Source organism: Rhinatrema bivittatum, chromosome 2, assembly GCF_901001135.1.
Source record: "Rhinatrema bivittatum chromosome 2, aRhiBiv1.1, whole genome shotgun sequence".
Taxonomy (NCBI): Eukaryota; Metazoa; Chordata; class Amphibia; order Gymnophiona; family Rhinatrematidae; genus Rhinatrema; species Rhinatrema bivittatum.
In genome coordinates, this window is record NC_042616.1 from 88,853,872 (window position 1) to 88,869,665 (window position 15,794).

The following is a 15,794-nucleotide window of genomic DNA, read 5'->3' on the forward strand; positions in this document are numbered from 1 at the left end:
CTAATTCACATTTTGATTTGTCTAATTTTGCTATCTGTACTAAGTAACCTGTCAAAATGCAGCTCAATGCAATGCAGTTTCTAATACATCACATTTGCAACTGCAATTCAACTCATCAGTATAAAAACAATTCAGTTATGTTGAATAGCTCACAGGCACACAGAGCTAATTTCAGGCAACAACCCATATTGGTTCTATTATAGCAGTTCTTAAGACGTTGGCTAAAGATACAGGAAGGGCTCAAATGGATTTTGAAATAGCAGGTGCAGGCAGCAACCACCATGCAGGACAATGGATGACATTGGAAGCCTTCACTTCTGACTTGCAAGTTTTTAAGCAAAGGGGAAAAAAACATGTTCATATAGCAGGCTTGTCCAACCTTTCACGCAAGGGACCACACTGTATTTTTTTTTTCACTCAGCAGTGGGGAGAACAGCAGCAAGCAATTTTCACAAACATATTACCCATATCAAAAATTTGCATTTTTATGCACAAGTTTCAAAAAAGCGACTAATTTCTTTGCTTTTTTTTTTGTTACTATATTGAACACTGTTTCAATGAGAATTCTAATGGACGGGTGAGCAATGGATCCCTTCCATCCATGAAAAGGATGTGCTGCATTCCTCTCCTAAAATTAAAGTATCTTGCCAACCAATCAGTTCTTGAATAAGTTGCCCAGCAACAAGCAATCACACTGCCAGCCAGCAGCTCAAGGGTCCAGTTTTGGTTCTCTTCTAGTTGCTGAAAAACAGCAAACGCACACAGCCCCACAGAGAGACATAGGCAGACAGATATTTATTTATTTAGGTGTTTTATATACCGTCATTCCAAGATAAGATCACAACGGTTTACAAATCAAGTTTGCTTACCTATAGAGTTCTCCATAGATAGCAAGACGAATTTATGAGTGGATGATGTCATCAGACGATGCAGACAGAGACCCAGCTCTCAAAGCTCAGAAAAGCTTTTACTGAGCATACACAAGGATTCCCATACATTGCCTCAAGAGCCCCTCAGTCTCTTCCAGTTCTTAAGTTTTAGTGAGGTAGTCGACTCCCCAGGGAAGCAGACAGGTATTAAGAATGGATAATTCGTCCTGCTGTCTACAGGGAACCCTATTTCTAAGTAAGCAAACTTGCTTTCTCCATTGACTAGCAGGCATGAATTAGCCATTACTTATGGGTGTTCCAAGCTAAGGACTGCACTGCAGAAGCATTTAAGACAACCCAGCCTCACAGTAGTCTAATTAAGGGTGCACTATGATCCCTCACTTGTGCAAGGCCATGGCCACTACTACCATAACCTTGGTAAAGGTCCTGGGAGTGGTTGCTATGACAAAAGGTAGTGTCTGAAAATGAAAATGCTGTCCTAAATTACAGAACCTAGGAGGCTTTGGTGAGTAACTCAGATAGTGATGTGGAAGTATGCCTCTGCTAGATACAGGGAGTCTAAATACTCCCCCTATCATAGTGACACCATAATTGATCTTAGTGTCTCTATTCAGAAGTGAGGCATATGTAAACATCTGTTGACTTCCTTGAGGTCCAGGACTGAGCACGAAGCAGACTGAGTGCCCTGTACTCTCTCTTATGGGAGAACTAGCACAATGGCCTGAAAGCATTGTAATTTGTGCAATGTTCTCTTTATGGATTTTCTTTTGAGTGGCAATACACAGGGGAAGCTACAGATTTGGTACTCGCTTTGCTAGTTCGGGGGCATAGCCCTGTTGGATGATGTCCAGGACCCATTGATCCAAAGTGATTTGGGTTCACCATGCATAGAACCTCAACAGCTGGCCACCAACCAGAACTATCATAGAGTGGACTCGCTGTCTATCATTGTTGTAGACACACTAAGAATGTGGCTGTGGGGTCTTCATCCTTAGTTTTCCTGACTCCTTGAAAATACTGAGCCTTAGATTTCCAATTTTGATGAGGGTTAAATCTTACTGCCTGATACCCCCAGAAGTCCTGAATGTGCTGGCGCCTTGGCCTTACGTGCCTATCTTGGGCTTGTCTTCAGGAAGCCTCTGGAGTTTAGCATTGCTCAGACCTTTCACAAGCATTTCCAGGTTTTTGCCAAAGCATTGACTACCTCTGAAGGGCAGTTTGCAAAGATAGGCTATGGATGCCATGTCTGCTGCCCAGTTTCAGCTATAGCAGCCTCCTCACTGCTACGTCCAAGGTCACTGCCTAAGATACCATTCCAATAAGATGATAAAGGGTTGTCTGCTAAGTATGCTACCCTGGACACAATTCTTGCCATTTCTTCTGATTCTGGGAGTTGCTGGACCCAGCGAAGCACTACCCACAAATCAAGACCTACAAGGCCAAAGTATTTGTAGAAAAGGCCTGTTTAAGGAATGCCTCAATTTTCTTATCCTGGGTATCCCTCAGGGAGGTCCTGTCTTCAACTAGGATGGTTGTGCTGTGAGTGACCGCTGAGATTAGGGTATCCACCTTGGGAATTCTATGAAATCTTCCTTCTCTGACTGGTAGATGACAGATTCTATACATTAACTTCCTGCCTTTAAGCTCTTGATTGGTTATGGATCCCTTGTAATATAGGGTCTCCTTCCATCTACTGGCCCCCTTGAAGATATGGTATCTTAAGGATGGCCAATAGAGTCATAATGAGGGCTGGCAACTCTTCCTTATGAAGCAGACGTAGCACTGCAGAGTCCTCTTTCCCCAAGGCCATTTTCCTTCTTCTAAGGTTTCTGAGAGCCTAGAGTGATCGCAGATCAGATCTTATATCCCCTCTTAAGCCCTTTGTGAGCATTTGGGCTGATGACCTTGAGTCTTTCATCCCTTGCTCAGGAAAAATAAAATAAAAACTGAAAAGAAAGAGGTTTGAACAAAGTCCTGGAAGAAAAGTCCACAAACATGTATTAACTAAGTAGATGAGGAAAGCCACTGCTTATCCCTTGAGGTCCAGGACTGGGTGTAAGCAGTATGGAATCTATCTACTATATGGGATCTTGCCAGGTAACTGGGACCTGGATTGACCAATATGGAAACAAGATACTAGGCATGATGGACTCTTGATCTGATTCAGTATGGCAATTCTTATGGAAGGTCCCCATATATTCCTATGAAAAGAAGAAGCCAAACAAAAATGTCCAGGCAAGTATGTATGTAAAAATACAACAGTAAAAATGTATTAAAAATTATATACATTTCAGCTAAGGAAAAAACACCCAAAATTAAAGAATACTGGTGTAACCTGGGATAGTTCTATCATGAGGCAGGGTGAAGCGGCCACCTCAGGTGGCAAACTTTTGTGGTAAAAAATACCTCCCCCCCCCTCCAACAACACTTCTGGGTCAGGCACTTCATTTTGCCGAAGAGTGGGGCCATCATGGATCCTATTCCACCATGGCCTGAAGATCAAAGGCCTGTGGGCCTTGGTGGAGTCTACCCCTCAGTGGCCGAAGAAGAGAGAGGGAGGCCCTGAGAGAATGTGTGTGCATGTAAGAGATTGAGAGCCTGTGTGTGTGTGTATTATGAGAGAGCCTGTATGCATGCATGTGTGGGTGTGTGAGACAGCCTATATATAGCATGTGTGAGTGCATATGAGACAGCCTGTGTGCTTGTGTGAGTGTATGTGTGAAAGAGCCTGTGTGCAAGTCTGTATGTATGTGAGACAGAGAGAGTGAGGGTTTGAGTGTAATAGAATTATTTCTGACTACTGAAGAGTTATTTAGATGTAAGACCACAATGGATTCTGAGTTTTCACCCAGACACAGACTAGACTGAAGGCCAAAGACCAACCTCTATGTGAATTCATATTTACTGCTTTACACTAAAATGCTTATGAAGAGGCAAGAATCTGAGAAGTGTAGAGCCAGTAATTTCCAGATGGGAAAGTAAGCAGTTAACTGAATCCAAAGACTGAGAGAGTGAAGGCCAATAGCTGTGTGTGAAATTGATAAGAAAACAGAGTGAGGAAACAGTGCTGTATCCAAGTAATTAATGTAAGAAATAACAGTTAGAGAGAGAGAGTGCTTCCTGGACATGATAGCACAGACTGATCCCTTGGAAACATGTAAGCTTTATATATATGTAGCAATTATCATCTACAACTAATTCTTCTACATTATCTGATTTTATTTGTTCTATCCTCTTATTGCTTAAAAAAACCTATCACACATACTTGGAACTGTCATGTAGTGTGTGTGTGGGGGGGGGGGGGATTAAGATCCTGGGTTCAAGCCCCCAGGTATAATCCCAGTAACTGTGTGTGTGTTTATTTATATATTCACATTTATATACCAATATTCGTGTTAGCTTCATATCGGTTTACATGTCAAATCAAACAGCAATATAGCAAAATCAATTAATAAACAATCTTAAAACAAACTCAGTGTTTACATTGGGTAAGCCCCTGAGGCAGTCCTGCATGCACGCAGGTGACAAGCCTCTCAGGTAACTTCCAGTATAGATCCCAGTGAGATTAACCCCTGGGCAGAATGCCAGTGTGCCTGCTCTGAACCAGAACATTGAGTGAATGCCTGTGTGTATGCGTAAGAGAGAGCCTATCTGCATGTGTTACTGTGTGTGTGAAAGAGTCTTCGTGCATGTATGTAAGACAGCCTGTGTGCATTGGTGTGTGTGTTTGTGAAAGAAAAAGAGAGAGAGAGAAAAAGTGAGTGCCTGCATGCATGTGTGTGTGTGTGTGAGAGAGAAGGTACGAGTGCCTGCATGTATATCTGTGTGTGAGAGAGAGCCTGCATGCATGTGTGTGTGTGTGTGTGTGAGAGAATGGGAGCCTATATGTGAGTGTGTCTGTGTGACTGTACGCATGTGTGAGTGTGGGGGCGTGTGAGAGCCAGGGTGTGTATGTGTGTGTGAAAGAGAAAGGGGGTCTGTGTGTGTGAGGGACAGAAAGCCTGTGTATGTGAGAGAGGGAGTGTGCGAGAGCATGAGTGTGTGTATGAGAGGGAGTGTGCAAGTATGTATGTGTGAGAGGGGATAAAGTTTGTGCAGGCCCCCCTCCCCCAATCCAGGAAAAACTTAGGATGACTTGAAATCAAAAAATCCCAGGTATGGAGAGTGAGAAATTTTTTAAAATTTTATTACTTTTAAATGGGTGTTATTTGATGTGCCTATTGTTTTGAAAATTGTATTGTTTTTGAGAACTTTTATAAACATTTCTTGAGTTTATTTTTTGAATGATCTGTTTGTCAACTGTTTTCAAATACTTGTTCTATTAGTATAGTTTTACTATTATGATTGTTGTGTTATATTTCTTGATTTTAATATAGTTATCTGGGGAATTATAATGTATTTGTTTTTCCATTGTTGACTGAATACAGAGTCTGGCTTCTTGCGGCTTCTAGTTAAGATTTTGTCTGCACATTCCTGTTTATACTTTATGGTCACTTTATTCTGTATTTGGTGAGGGTCCATTTATTTATTTATTTAAAATATTTATATACCGTTTTACCAACACAAGGTTGACCAAAGCGGTTTACAATAATAAAATCTGATGTAAAATAATATTGAATAAACAAAAATAAACAAAAACCATAGGTAGAAAAAAATACAATCGATTCATGATCAATATCTAGATTCTGCAAGTGTGACCAAATTGAGGTATTCTTCTGCCATGTAGTTTCTGTGTAGGGATCTGTAGCAGTCTGGTCTGTTCTGTTTTGCTAATAGGAGGTATATATTGATGTTTTAGGGCTTGGTGTTATATTTGCAGTGTTGTCTTTTCATAGGTAGGGTTGTTACTGTTTGAGTTCTGGCATTTAGTGCTGCTTTGGTATGGGAAATTTGCTATATTGCAATTGTAATTTAGTTTACTCATGACTTTCTGAGTGCCAAGCCCACAGTGAATGAATTTTACAATATGTCTAATACCATATAGGTATTGGGCTTTTTTGCATGGTTTTCTGGTTGGCACCACACGACTGCAAATAAAAATAATATGTATGTTGTTGTGATATTTTTACCTCAGAAGAATATCCTTTTCATACAAAATCTATTGTAAATGCGCAGTTTTAATTGTGTATGGTAAGAGCTGGGAAGATGGAGGCACAAGCCTGTAAAGTTTGCCTAGTATACCTAAAAACCTTTCAACGACCTGGAGAGAGTGTGCCACACACAGACCACCATCATTCATCCATCTCCGGCTTGCCAAGGGGACAAGACTAATCGGAGAAAGTTCTTTTTTACTCAACGCACAATTAAACTCTGGAATTTGTTGCCAGAGGATGTGGTTAGTGAAGTTAGTGTAGCTGGGTTCAAAAAAGGTTTGGAGAAGTTCTTGGAGAAGTCCATTACCTGCTATTACCGTATTTTTCGCTCCATAAGACACACCTGATCATAAGACGCACCTAGGATTCAGAGGGGGAAAATTAAAAAAAATAAATAAATTGTGCTAAACTGGCTCTGTCCCCGGGCGTCTGTGCCTCTTATGGAGCAAATTAGGTGAGTGCATAACATTATTTTTCTCCCCATTTTGTTTTCAGGTCTGAAGGGAGGGCCATTTCGGTCCACTTCCCAGATCAGAAAACTTTTATCTTTCTCTAGGAACACCCCCAAAAGAAAAACCCCATCCCAACCCTTTAAATTAATTAATACCCCCCGCCCAAGACCTGCCAACTTAATTTACTACAACCCCCCCACGATCTGCCAAAAGTCCCTGGTGGTCCAGCAGGGGTCCGGGAGCGATCTCCTGGGCTTGGGCTGTCGGTTGCCAGTAATCAAAATGGCGCCGACGGCCCTTTGCCCTTACTTTGTCACTGGGGCTGACCAATGGCAGCGGTAGCCCCTGTGACATAGTAAGGGCAAAGGGACGTTGGCTGCCACTAATCACAATGGCGCCACACATTTCCCCCCCACTTTTGGGGGGAAAAAAGTGCGTCTTATGGAGTGAAAAATACGGTAATTAAGCTGACTTAGAAAATAGCCACTGCTATTACTAGCAGCAGTAACATGGAATAGACTTAGTTTTTGGGTACTTGCCAGGTTCTTATGGCCTGGATTGGCCACTGTTGGAAACAGGATGCTGGGCTTGATGGACCCTTGGTCTGACCCAGTATGGCATTTTCTTATGTTCTTAAACATGGGAGGCAGATGGTAGGGTTCCTGGGAGTGTGGCAGAGTTGCCAGCTTCCTAGAAATATTATCACTGACACTATCTGACACTCCTGTCACCCATGCTTTCCCCCTTCTGCATTTCAAATCACTGAAAGCGCCAGATTGCAAAGGGACCCCTCTTGGCCCTCTTGATGATCTGACCTATGCTATACTTTAGAGGGGACAAAGGCGCTATCTCATTCCTCCATCCAAACCCCAACCATCTGATCCTCTCTTCTCCGTCACCCCGCCATGATGCTCTCACCTTCTTCCATCCATTCTCTCTCAACCCCCTCGCCACTAATCAACTTGATCCTTTCTCTCAAACCCACCCTCCTACTCACCTGATTCTCTTTCAGCCCCCAATTATTTTTCTCAAACCTTCGGATTCTCTTTCTTCCACAATCCTCTCTCTCTCTCTCTCTCTCTCAAACCTCCCTAATTTCCCAATCCTCTTTCATGATCCCTCTACATCATCTCATTCAAATCTCACCACCCAGCTAGTCTTCTCTCATTTATAGATATTAGCAGATAAGGACCAATTGGTCTAACCAGTTCCTCCATTTGAGCCTGCCTACTATACTACCACATGTCTTACTCAATCTGAGGTCTTCACCTTCTCTCCCTCACCCCTAAGTTCCTTTTGAGGGCAATTTTAAAAAGCCACTTACACGGGTAATTCCTAAATTAATCAAAACTAAAAGGTAGCAAGCTCCAACTAACTCCCACTTTCTGCTCTGGTAACTGATAGTCAGCTGACTCAAACTATAAGCAATAAAATAAATTAAATTAAAAAACAAAAATCAATAATTAGAACACAGCCTACAGACCACCCCGGCCTGCAAAATACCTCACCAATCCATTATAGAAGGACAATACATAAAATCTAATCGCTGCCTAAGATGCTCCCCAATAAGCAACCCCTTTATACACTGAATTTTAAGTGCCAGGCAATCCTCCACTATTTACACTTTCTTAGATTACTATTTTCTGTCTACACTCTCAGGAGTATCCAAACTGTCACAAATCAGGGTCGGTAACTTTCAAACTGGAGCGTGGGTGGCTTTCAAATTGGCCCAGGGAGCGTTGAGTCTATAACTTGCGCACATAGGCATGCAAGTTATAAAATATAGTAGGCGCGCACCTAAGTGCACCCAATTTTAAATGGGCGCATGCCTAAGTGCGTAAAATGCTGCTTCTACCACGTAAGTCAGGGAATTTTTGAAAGAAGCGCACAGCCATGCCATTGCCAGTTTTACCAGTCCATCTGCCAGTTCACCCAATTAGAGCTAGGTTTTCCAAACACCCCCCCCCCCCTGGTTTAATAGCCTGCACTTCCTCCAGTTACCCCACAGACCCTTTAAACCCCTCTGAAACAGCTACTTTTTTACTAACTTACACCTCCTCCATAGCAGAAGTAACTGTAGGCAGCAGGGGACCTGGGTGCGCCAAGACCCATAGGTAGATACGCACACATCTCCTGGCCCTGCCCCAGAATGCCCGTGCCCCACCCCTTTTCGAAACTCAGTGAAATGTGTGTGCACACATCTCCGAGTTTTGAAAATAGGGTGGGTGTGTGTAAGCCTGATTTACACACATATCCTATAACTGATGTGCATGTCGGGCTTTAAAAATTCACCTTACAGTGCCATCCACAAAGAGGCCAATTTTCTAACCCTTCTGCAATATCATTCACAAAGACATTGAACAGAAGCACTAGCAATCCCCGAGGCACTCCAATAATCACCTCTCTTTCCTCAGAATGAATTACATTAATTAGTACCATTCTCTGTTTATCACTTAATCAGTTTCTAATCCAATCTATGACATGGGGGCCCATCCTCAGGCTGCTCAGTTTATTCATGAACTTCCTGTGTGGGACACTATCAAAAGCTTTGCTGAAATCCAAGTACGCCTCATCTAGCTCACTCTCTCAATCTAATTCCCTGGTCACCCAAAGAAAGAATTGTCTAACACAACCTTCTTCCGGTAAAATCATGATTTCACTGATCAGGCATGCTGCTGTATTAAAGATATTCACTATCCTTTCCTTCAGTAGAGTCTCACCACCACTGACGTGAGGATAATTTTCCACCTCCTATTTTCACTCTAACAAACAGGAATATCCATCCATCCTTCTCCAGTCCTGCAGAACCATCCCGACTCCATAAATCGACTGAACAATGCTTCAGTAGACTCACTAGAACCTCCCTGAACAATCTCAACATCCTAGGTTGAATTCCATTAGGCTTCATAGCTTTGTTTATTTTCAGTTTTGCTAATTCCATTCAAACTCTGTTCCATAGATAGTATGACATCTGCACCACTATCATAAGCAAGGCTGGCAGAAAGGCAAGTGAGATGGGCAGCTCCTGGCCCACTGCAGTCAGTGGTGGTCTAAATTCTAGCATGGCCAGTTCTATGCTTCTGATTGGTCCACTATGTTATCGCAGGGGCACTCCCTCACCTACCTCCATGCAAACTCGGAGAGGTAAACTCCCCCCCCTTCCCTAATTTACTTTCAACCTTGCAATGATTCTGACCATAAATACCCCTTCCTACTACCTGTGGTCCTTCTTCAGTCCCCTTTTCAGTGAAAAAGCATTTGTTTAGCATTCTTGCTTTTTCCTTATCCTCTTCTACACATTCCCTTTTTCTCTTCTCAGTCTTACAATCCCACCTCCCCGTATCCTCCTTTCTGTGACATACCTTGCACTACAGCCTTAGCTATCTTTTTTTCTGTTCATATCTTTGCCATCCTGACTACCTTCCCTGCATCTTTCAGATATTCTTTCCAGTCCTCTGCTTTTTGCAATCCCTTGTACCTTCTTAAAGTTAATCTTTTTGCCATTATTATTCAGTCATGTCCTTTGAAAACAATACAGCCTTCCTCTTCTTACTTTTATGTTCTTTCCTAACAAAGATTTGAAGTCCTTATATTTTCTGTTTAATTCACTGTTCTACTCACAGAGATTTTCCTACCATGCCAGAACCTTCTTAAGATATGCCTTCATTTTAACAAAGCCAGTACTCTTAAAATCCAGAAACTTCAACTTTGGCCCTTCTTTGCATTGCTCTTATAGTAAACTATATTGTCTAAGGATCACTGAAGCTGAGGTGACCACCCACCTGCACATTATAAACACTTTCCCCATTTGTAAACATTAGTTTCAGTATCATCCCCTCCCTTGTGAGGTCCATTAGCATTTGTCTGAAAAGGGCCTATTGAAGGTCTCCCTAATTCTAACTGATTCTGCTCAAGGATGAATTTACGCATAGGCAACATAGGCAAGTTCCAGATACTAAAGGTGCCCAAAAATGTGAATTCCCACCTGCTGTGCTCTGATTTCCACGGGAAGGAAAAGGAGAGAAGATATCTGCCTATGGGTGCCATCGTCTTAAATCTGGCCCTGATTCTGCAAATGGGATGTTCCAATCAACATCTGGCAGATTAAAATCTCTCACCAGTTACATCTTTCATTATATTCCAATATATGCCATTGATTGTTCCTCTATCCAGCTATTTTGCTGGTGCTGGAGATCTCATATAGATGGATGTGTCATGCTCTCCTTTTCAAAATAACCCACAGTACCTCTTTCTTTTCCCATACCCCCTTCATTTCAGTTTCTTTAATACAAAAGTGCTAGCCAACCTACTTTTCACCTTCCCTATTCTTTCTGAACAGATTATAGCCCAGTATGGCCATCTCCCGGTCATGGGGCTCACTGAACTAGGTCTCAGTGACAGCAACAATATCTGGATTCACCTCAACCATCAGTGCTTGCTAGTCTTGAATTTTATTATCTATACAAGTATCATAACTCTCTTTTCCTTATTTTTTCCAAACAGTACATCTTTTGCTACTGAAGTTTCCCTATGTAGGTAATGCACCATCTTTGTGGATCTCCATTAAATAGCTTCTACCATGCCATACCTCTCTTTATGCTCAAGATTCTTTTGAGATTTTAAAGTCTTTCATGTTCCTTGAGGTGTTTATGGCTCTTTTTTAGCATACATTATTTTTCTGTGATATGTTTAATTCATTTTTTCTTACTGCAATTTCTTTCTTTCTGCTCTTGTTATACTGGTTCTTCACAATTTGAATCAATAAGCATTATGGTATGATATGTGATTTGTATATTTAGCATTTTCCTTTTTTGCATTTTTATTAAATTGTATCCTAATTGATTATTATGTATTTATACACTAATTAAAAATCAGATGCTTCCCTCTTCACTAAAATTATCATAATGTGATATTCCTCCTTGTTTCATTAAGATTCAAATGTATAATCGAAGATCAAATGCATAAAACATCTTATACCTATCTTCAAACAGTATCTTGAAAGGTAACTTTTTGACTATTATGTCATTAGTCAATTATTAGCAAAACTGTAGACTGGAAGAACAGAGATTATATAGTAAATATCATATTCCTTCCATCATTAAGAGGACTTTTATTCATATCCTTACCATGAATTGCTCTGTAAGCACAGCCTAAGCAAGCTGAGTTAGTTGTGTCAATTGTATAGACTGGGGCACTAAACACATCCGACAAGACCTGGAAAAGGATCAACCAATGGTTAGATATGATTCTGAAAAAAAAGAGCAACCAGTTTTATATCTATAGACTTTCCTTATGGCAAATGAAAAAAAGAGACAAACCAACCACAATCCAAAAACCTTATGAGATGAGATTCAAGAACCTCAACATTTATACCCTAGAAGAGAGGCGAGACATGAGGGATATGATACAAACATTTAAATGACTGAAAAGCATTATTCCACAAGAGGCAAACATTTTTCAGTGGAAAGGAAATTGTAAAACTAGGAGTCCATGGCGGGAAAATGCCCACGGCCCCTCCAGATGACATCATCACCTCAGCACTATATAAGGCTGGACCCTGCTTCCGGCCTTTGCCTTGGCAATAGGTCTTCTCTCTCCAGAGAAGTGCATTGCCTGAGTTCCTGGCCTTCTCCCTTGTTCCTTGGATCGCCTTGGCATTTGACTTTGGACCGGATACTGATCATGAGATATACCACCTGCCTTGACCCCTGACTGGAATCCGACAACAAGATACGCTGCCTGCTTCGACCCCTGCTTGGAAGACTACTACGAGATACGCTGCCTGCTTCGACCCCTGCCTGGAATCTGACCACAAGATATGTCGCCTGCCTCAACCCCTGCCTAGGACCTGTTTTCATTCTATGCTGCCTGTTCCTGAACTTGGCCTGCTCTCCAGCACCTCTCCTTCTCCCAGACTTCCATTGCTACAGAGACCCCACGTATGTCCAGCCAGCCCTGGCACCCGAGGGCTCAACCTAAGGGGAATGTGGTCTGGTAGTGGTGAAGCTCCAGCGGGGTCTCCGCTCTTCATCAGCCTCGCCTACCAATGGTGGGAACCTGTGGGACTCCTCCCCACAGGTAGCGCCAACTCCCCCTCGGTCCAAGAGTCCACCAGCACAACAGGATGTATGGGAAATCCCACATATGCTTAGTAGAAGAGATGAGTTTGCTCAGTGCTGAGAAATGATGTCACCCACATGTCATGGCTAATTCATCCTATCCACAGAAAACACCATTCATGGTAAGCAAACTTGTTTTATTACCTATCACAGAAAGACTCAGCCACACAGTCTGAACAGAGCATGGAAATTCTTTATGTTTCAAGGCAGATTCTGGTGCTCTATAACCATTGTTAAAAACTTTATTAACACAGCCTCTGGTTGAACATTAAACATGATAAACTACTAAACATTATACTCCACATCACATGAAAATTAACTGACATTTATTTTTCAAAAATTTGAGATTCATGCACTTACCTGTAAGATTTCTTTATTATTGGAAGCCCCACCTGTTGCTAAAATTCTTGATCTTGGCACTATAATGAAAAAGAAAGGTCATTCTATATTATTCATGTAGAATTTCACACAATAAACAATGCCTGTACATCATAAATGATATTAAAACTACCTGCAAAAAAATAAAATAATAATGCAGATATAAAATCATCCAAAGTTAGCCGAATAGGTTTATCAGGCTAACTTTGCTATCTGGAATGTGCCTGGATATGGCTCTCATTATAAATAAGGACCCCAGTTTCCTGCAATTCTACAGTTGCAGCAATTGCTGTATAATTCCTCCTCATGCCACAGAATTGTTAAGAAATAGGCTGCCAGCCTCACCCCCTCACCTAGCCACTGCTACTGATGTTCGTTTTTGTTTACTCTCCCCTCTGCCAGCCTCCCATACAGCTTCCAGCCTCTTTTTCTCCTCCTTCACAGGATCCCTCCTCAATCGCCAGCCTTCTATTCCTCTCCTTTCTCCAACCCTCTCATCATCCACACATCCATTGATCTCCACCTCGTCCTAGACTTCCCCATCTCCCCTGCTGTGACTTCCTTCCTCTTGACAGTGTGGGCCCTTGCCGCAACTATACCAAAGCTGCTTCCGGTGCTGCATGATTCCGTTTACTGTGAGGCACGCAGTGACGGTGCCCTCTCTGATCTCGCAAGAGCCAACACTGGAGCTGTGCTCCTCTCAATAGATGAAATCAAGCCATGCTGGAGGCAGCAGTGGCATGGAACTAGTAGGTTGGTGGAAAGAGAAAAGTGTAAGCCAGTGTGTATGTGTTTGAGGGAAGGAGGGAGAAAGGATAGACAGATGAAGAAATCAGGGACTAGGAGGGGTTGTGGGGGGAGCAGCAGCTATCTGGATGAAGAGGAGAAGTTTGGGAAGGTTGGAGAGAGAAGGCAGCCAGCTGGTCTCTTGATGGGGAGGGAAAGGGGAATCAGGAGGTTGGTGAGGTTAGAGAATGGGAGAGAGAAGAGGATGAGACCAGTGGATGTCTGAGGGAAGAGGAGTCACCTGGTGGCTAGATGGCGAGGGGCATGAGAGAGAGAGAGAAGAGGGTAATGGCTGGATTGGAGAATAGATGAGGCAAGCAGCTGAGTAGGGGGTGGAGTAGAGAAGGATAGCAAATGAGTGGAGCGAGAGTGAAAGAAAGGTGAGGGAGCAGCAGTAGTGCATAGGGGTGAGGATGAATAGAAGAAATCGGATGACACAGAGACTCAAGAAAGGGGGTGACAGAATAGAGAGTAGGAAGAGAAGACAAGAATGAAGAAGGGAAGCAAAGTCTGGAGAAAAGGCTGGGGGAGCGAAGGTAGGTAGAATAAATTGAGGAACCTATAGAAGAATAGAAGCAAGATGTAGTGAGAGAGTAAGAGGAGAAAAGAAAGGAAGTGGAAAAAAGAAGGAATACAAATTTAAGCAAAACAAAAAAAATTGAAAAAGGAAATCTAAGATAAAAGAAGATATTCTGATTCATACAACCCTAGTAACATAGCAAATGATGGTAGAAAAAGATCATCTGGCCAATGCAGTCTGCTCAGTTATTCTGTCCACACTGCTAGACACCCAAGTCATTATCAGTACTGATTGTGTTTTCTAAGAGAGTATATTTGGTTTGTCAAGAGTAACAGGAGAGCAAGTGTTGTTTGCAGAATCAATGCCACATGGGAGGTGTTTTGCAAATTCTCTTATGGGTAGATTTTAAATGCCCATGCGCATAAAATCCAGCCTTTACGTGTGTGGCTAGGCCTATACATGTATGGCCGAGCCTTGCGCGCACCGGGTGAATTTCCAAGAGAACCAGCCATGCGTGTAAAGGCCAGTATGTGCTCAAATGCCAGGCTTCTTGGAAGGGACGGGCCGAAGGCGTGTTCTAGCTGGGGAGGGGCAAGTCAGGGGAGCAGGCCGGGACAACGCTATTGATGGCTGACTCAGAGACTCACGCGCCGGCAGCTGGCCAGCATGCACAACTTACTTCAGCTCAGGAGCTGAAGTAAGTTGCAAAATAAAGAAGAAAACAAGGAAAAGGTAGGGTTTAGGGCAGGGGTGGGCAAGTCCGGTCCTCGAGGGCTGCAAACCAGTCGGGTTTTCAGGATACCCCTAATGAATATGCATGAAATAGACTTGCATACAACTGAGGCAGTGTGTATGCAGGTCTCTCTCATGCATATTCATTAAGGGGAGGATTTTAAAAGGCCCGCGCGCCGGTGCACCTATTTTGCATAGGCCTCCGGCGCACGTAAAGCCCCGGGACGCGCGTAAGTCCCGGGGCTTTCGAAAAGGGGCGGGAGGGGGCGTGTCCAGGGGCATTCCCAAAACGACGCGGCATTTCGGGGGCGTGCCACGGTGTTTCGGGGGCGGGCCTGGGGGCGTGGTGCCGGCCCGGGGGCGTGGTCGAGGCCTCCGGACCAGCCCCCAGGACCGGAGGACGGAGAGTGGCTGCCGGCCGATGCGCGCAAAGTTAAGTGGGGGTTTAGATAGGGCCGGGGGAGTGGGTTAGGTAGGGGAAGGGAGGGGAAGGTGGGGGGAGGGCGGAGGGAACGGAGGCAGGCTGCGCGGCTCGGCGCGCACAGGCTGCCGATTTTGCACAGCCTTGCGCGTGCCGACCCCGGATTTTATAAGATACGCGTGTATCTTATAAAATCCAGCGTACTTTTGAAGATCTACCTCTAAGGATATCCTGAAAACCCGACTGGTTTGCAGCCCTCGAGGACCGGAATTGCCCACCCCTGGTTTAGGGAGTGGGGAGGAGATGGGAAGGGGAAGGGAGGTTAGGTAAGGGGGTAGGGAAGTTCCCTCCCAGTCCGCTCCTTAATTGGAGGGGATTGGGAGGGAACTGGGGAAGGCCAGGA

At 43.4% G+C, this 15,794-nt stretch overlaps 1 protein-coding gene across 5 annotated transcripts in view; it reads right to left on the minus strand.

Moving 5' to 3' along the window:
• XYLB (xylulokinase) overlaps window positions 1-15,794 on the minus strand; it is a 326,783-nt gene that overhangs the window by 39,869 nt on the left and 271,120 nt on the right. For all 5 annotated transcript variants that reach the window (XM_029588417.1, XM_029588418.1, XM_029588419.1 and 2 more), the window contains 2 exons: window positions 12,915-12,973; window positions 11,562-11,649 (listed from right to left, as the gene is read on the minus strand). In XM_029588417.1, the coding sequence (XP_029444277.1) occupies window positions 11,562-11,649; window positions 12,915-12,973 (147 nt within the window). The remainder of the gene's footprint in view (window positions 1-11,561; window positions 11,650-12,914; window positions 12,974-15,794) is intronic.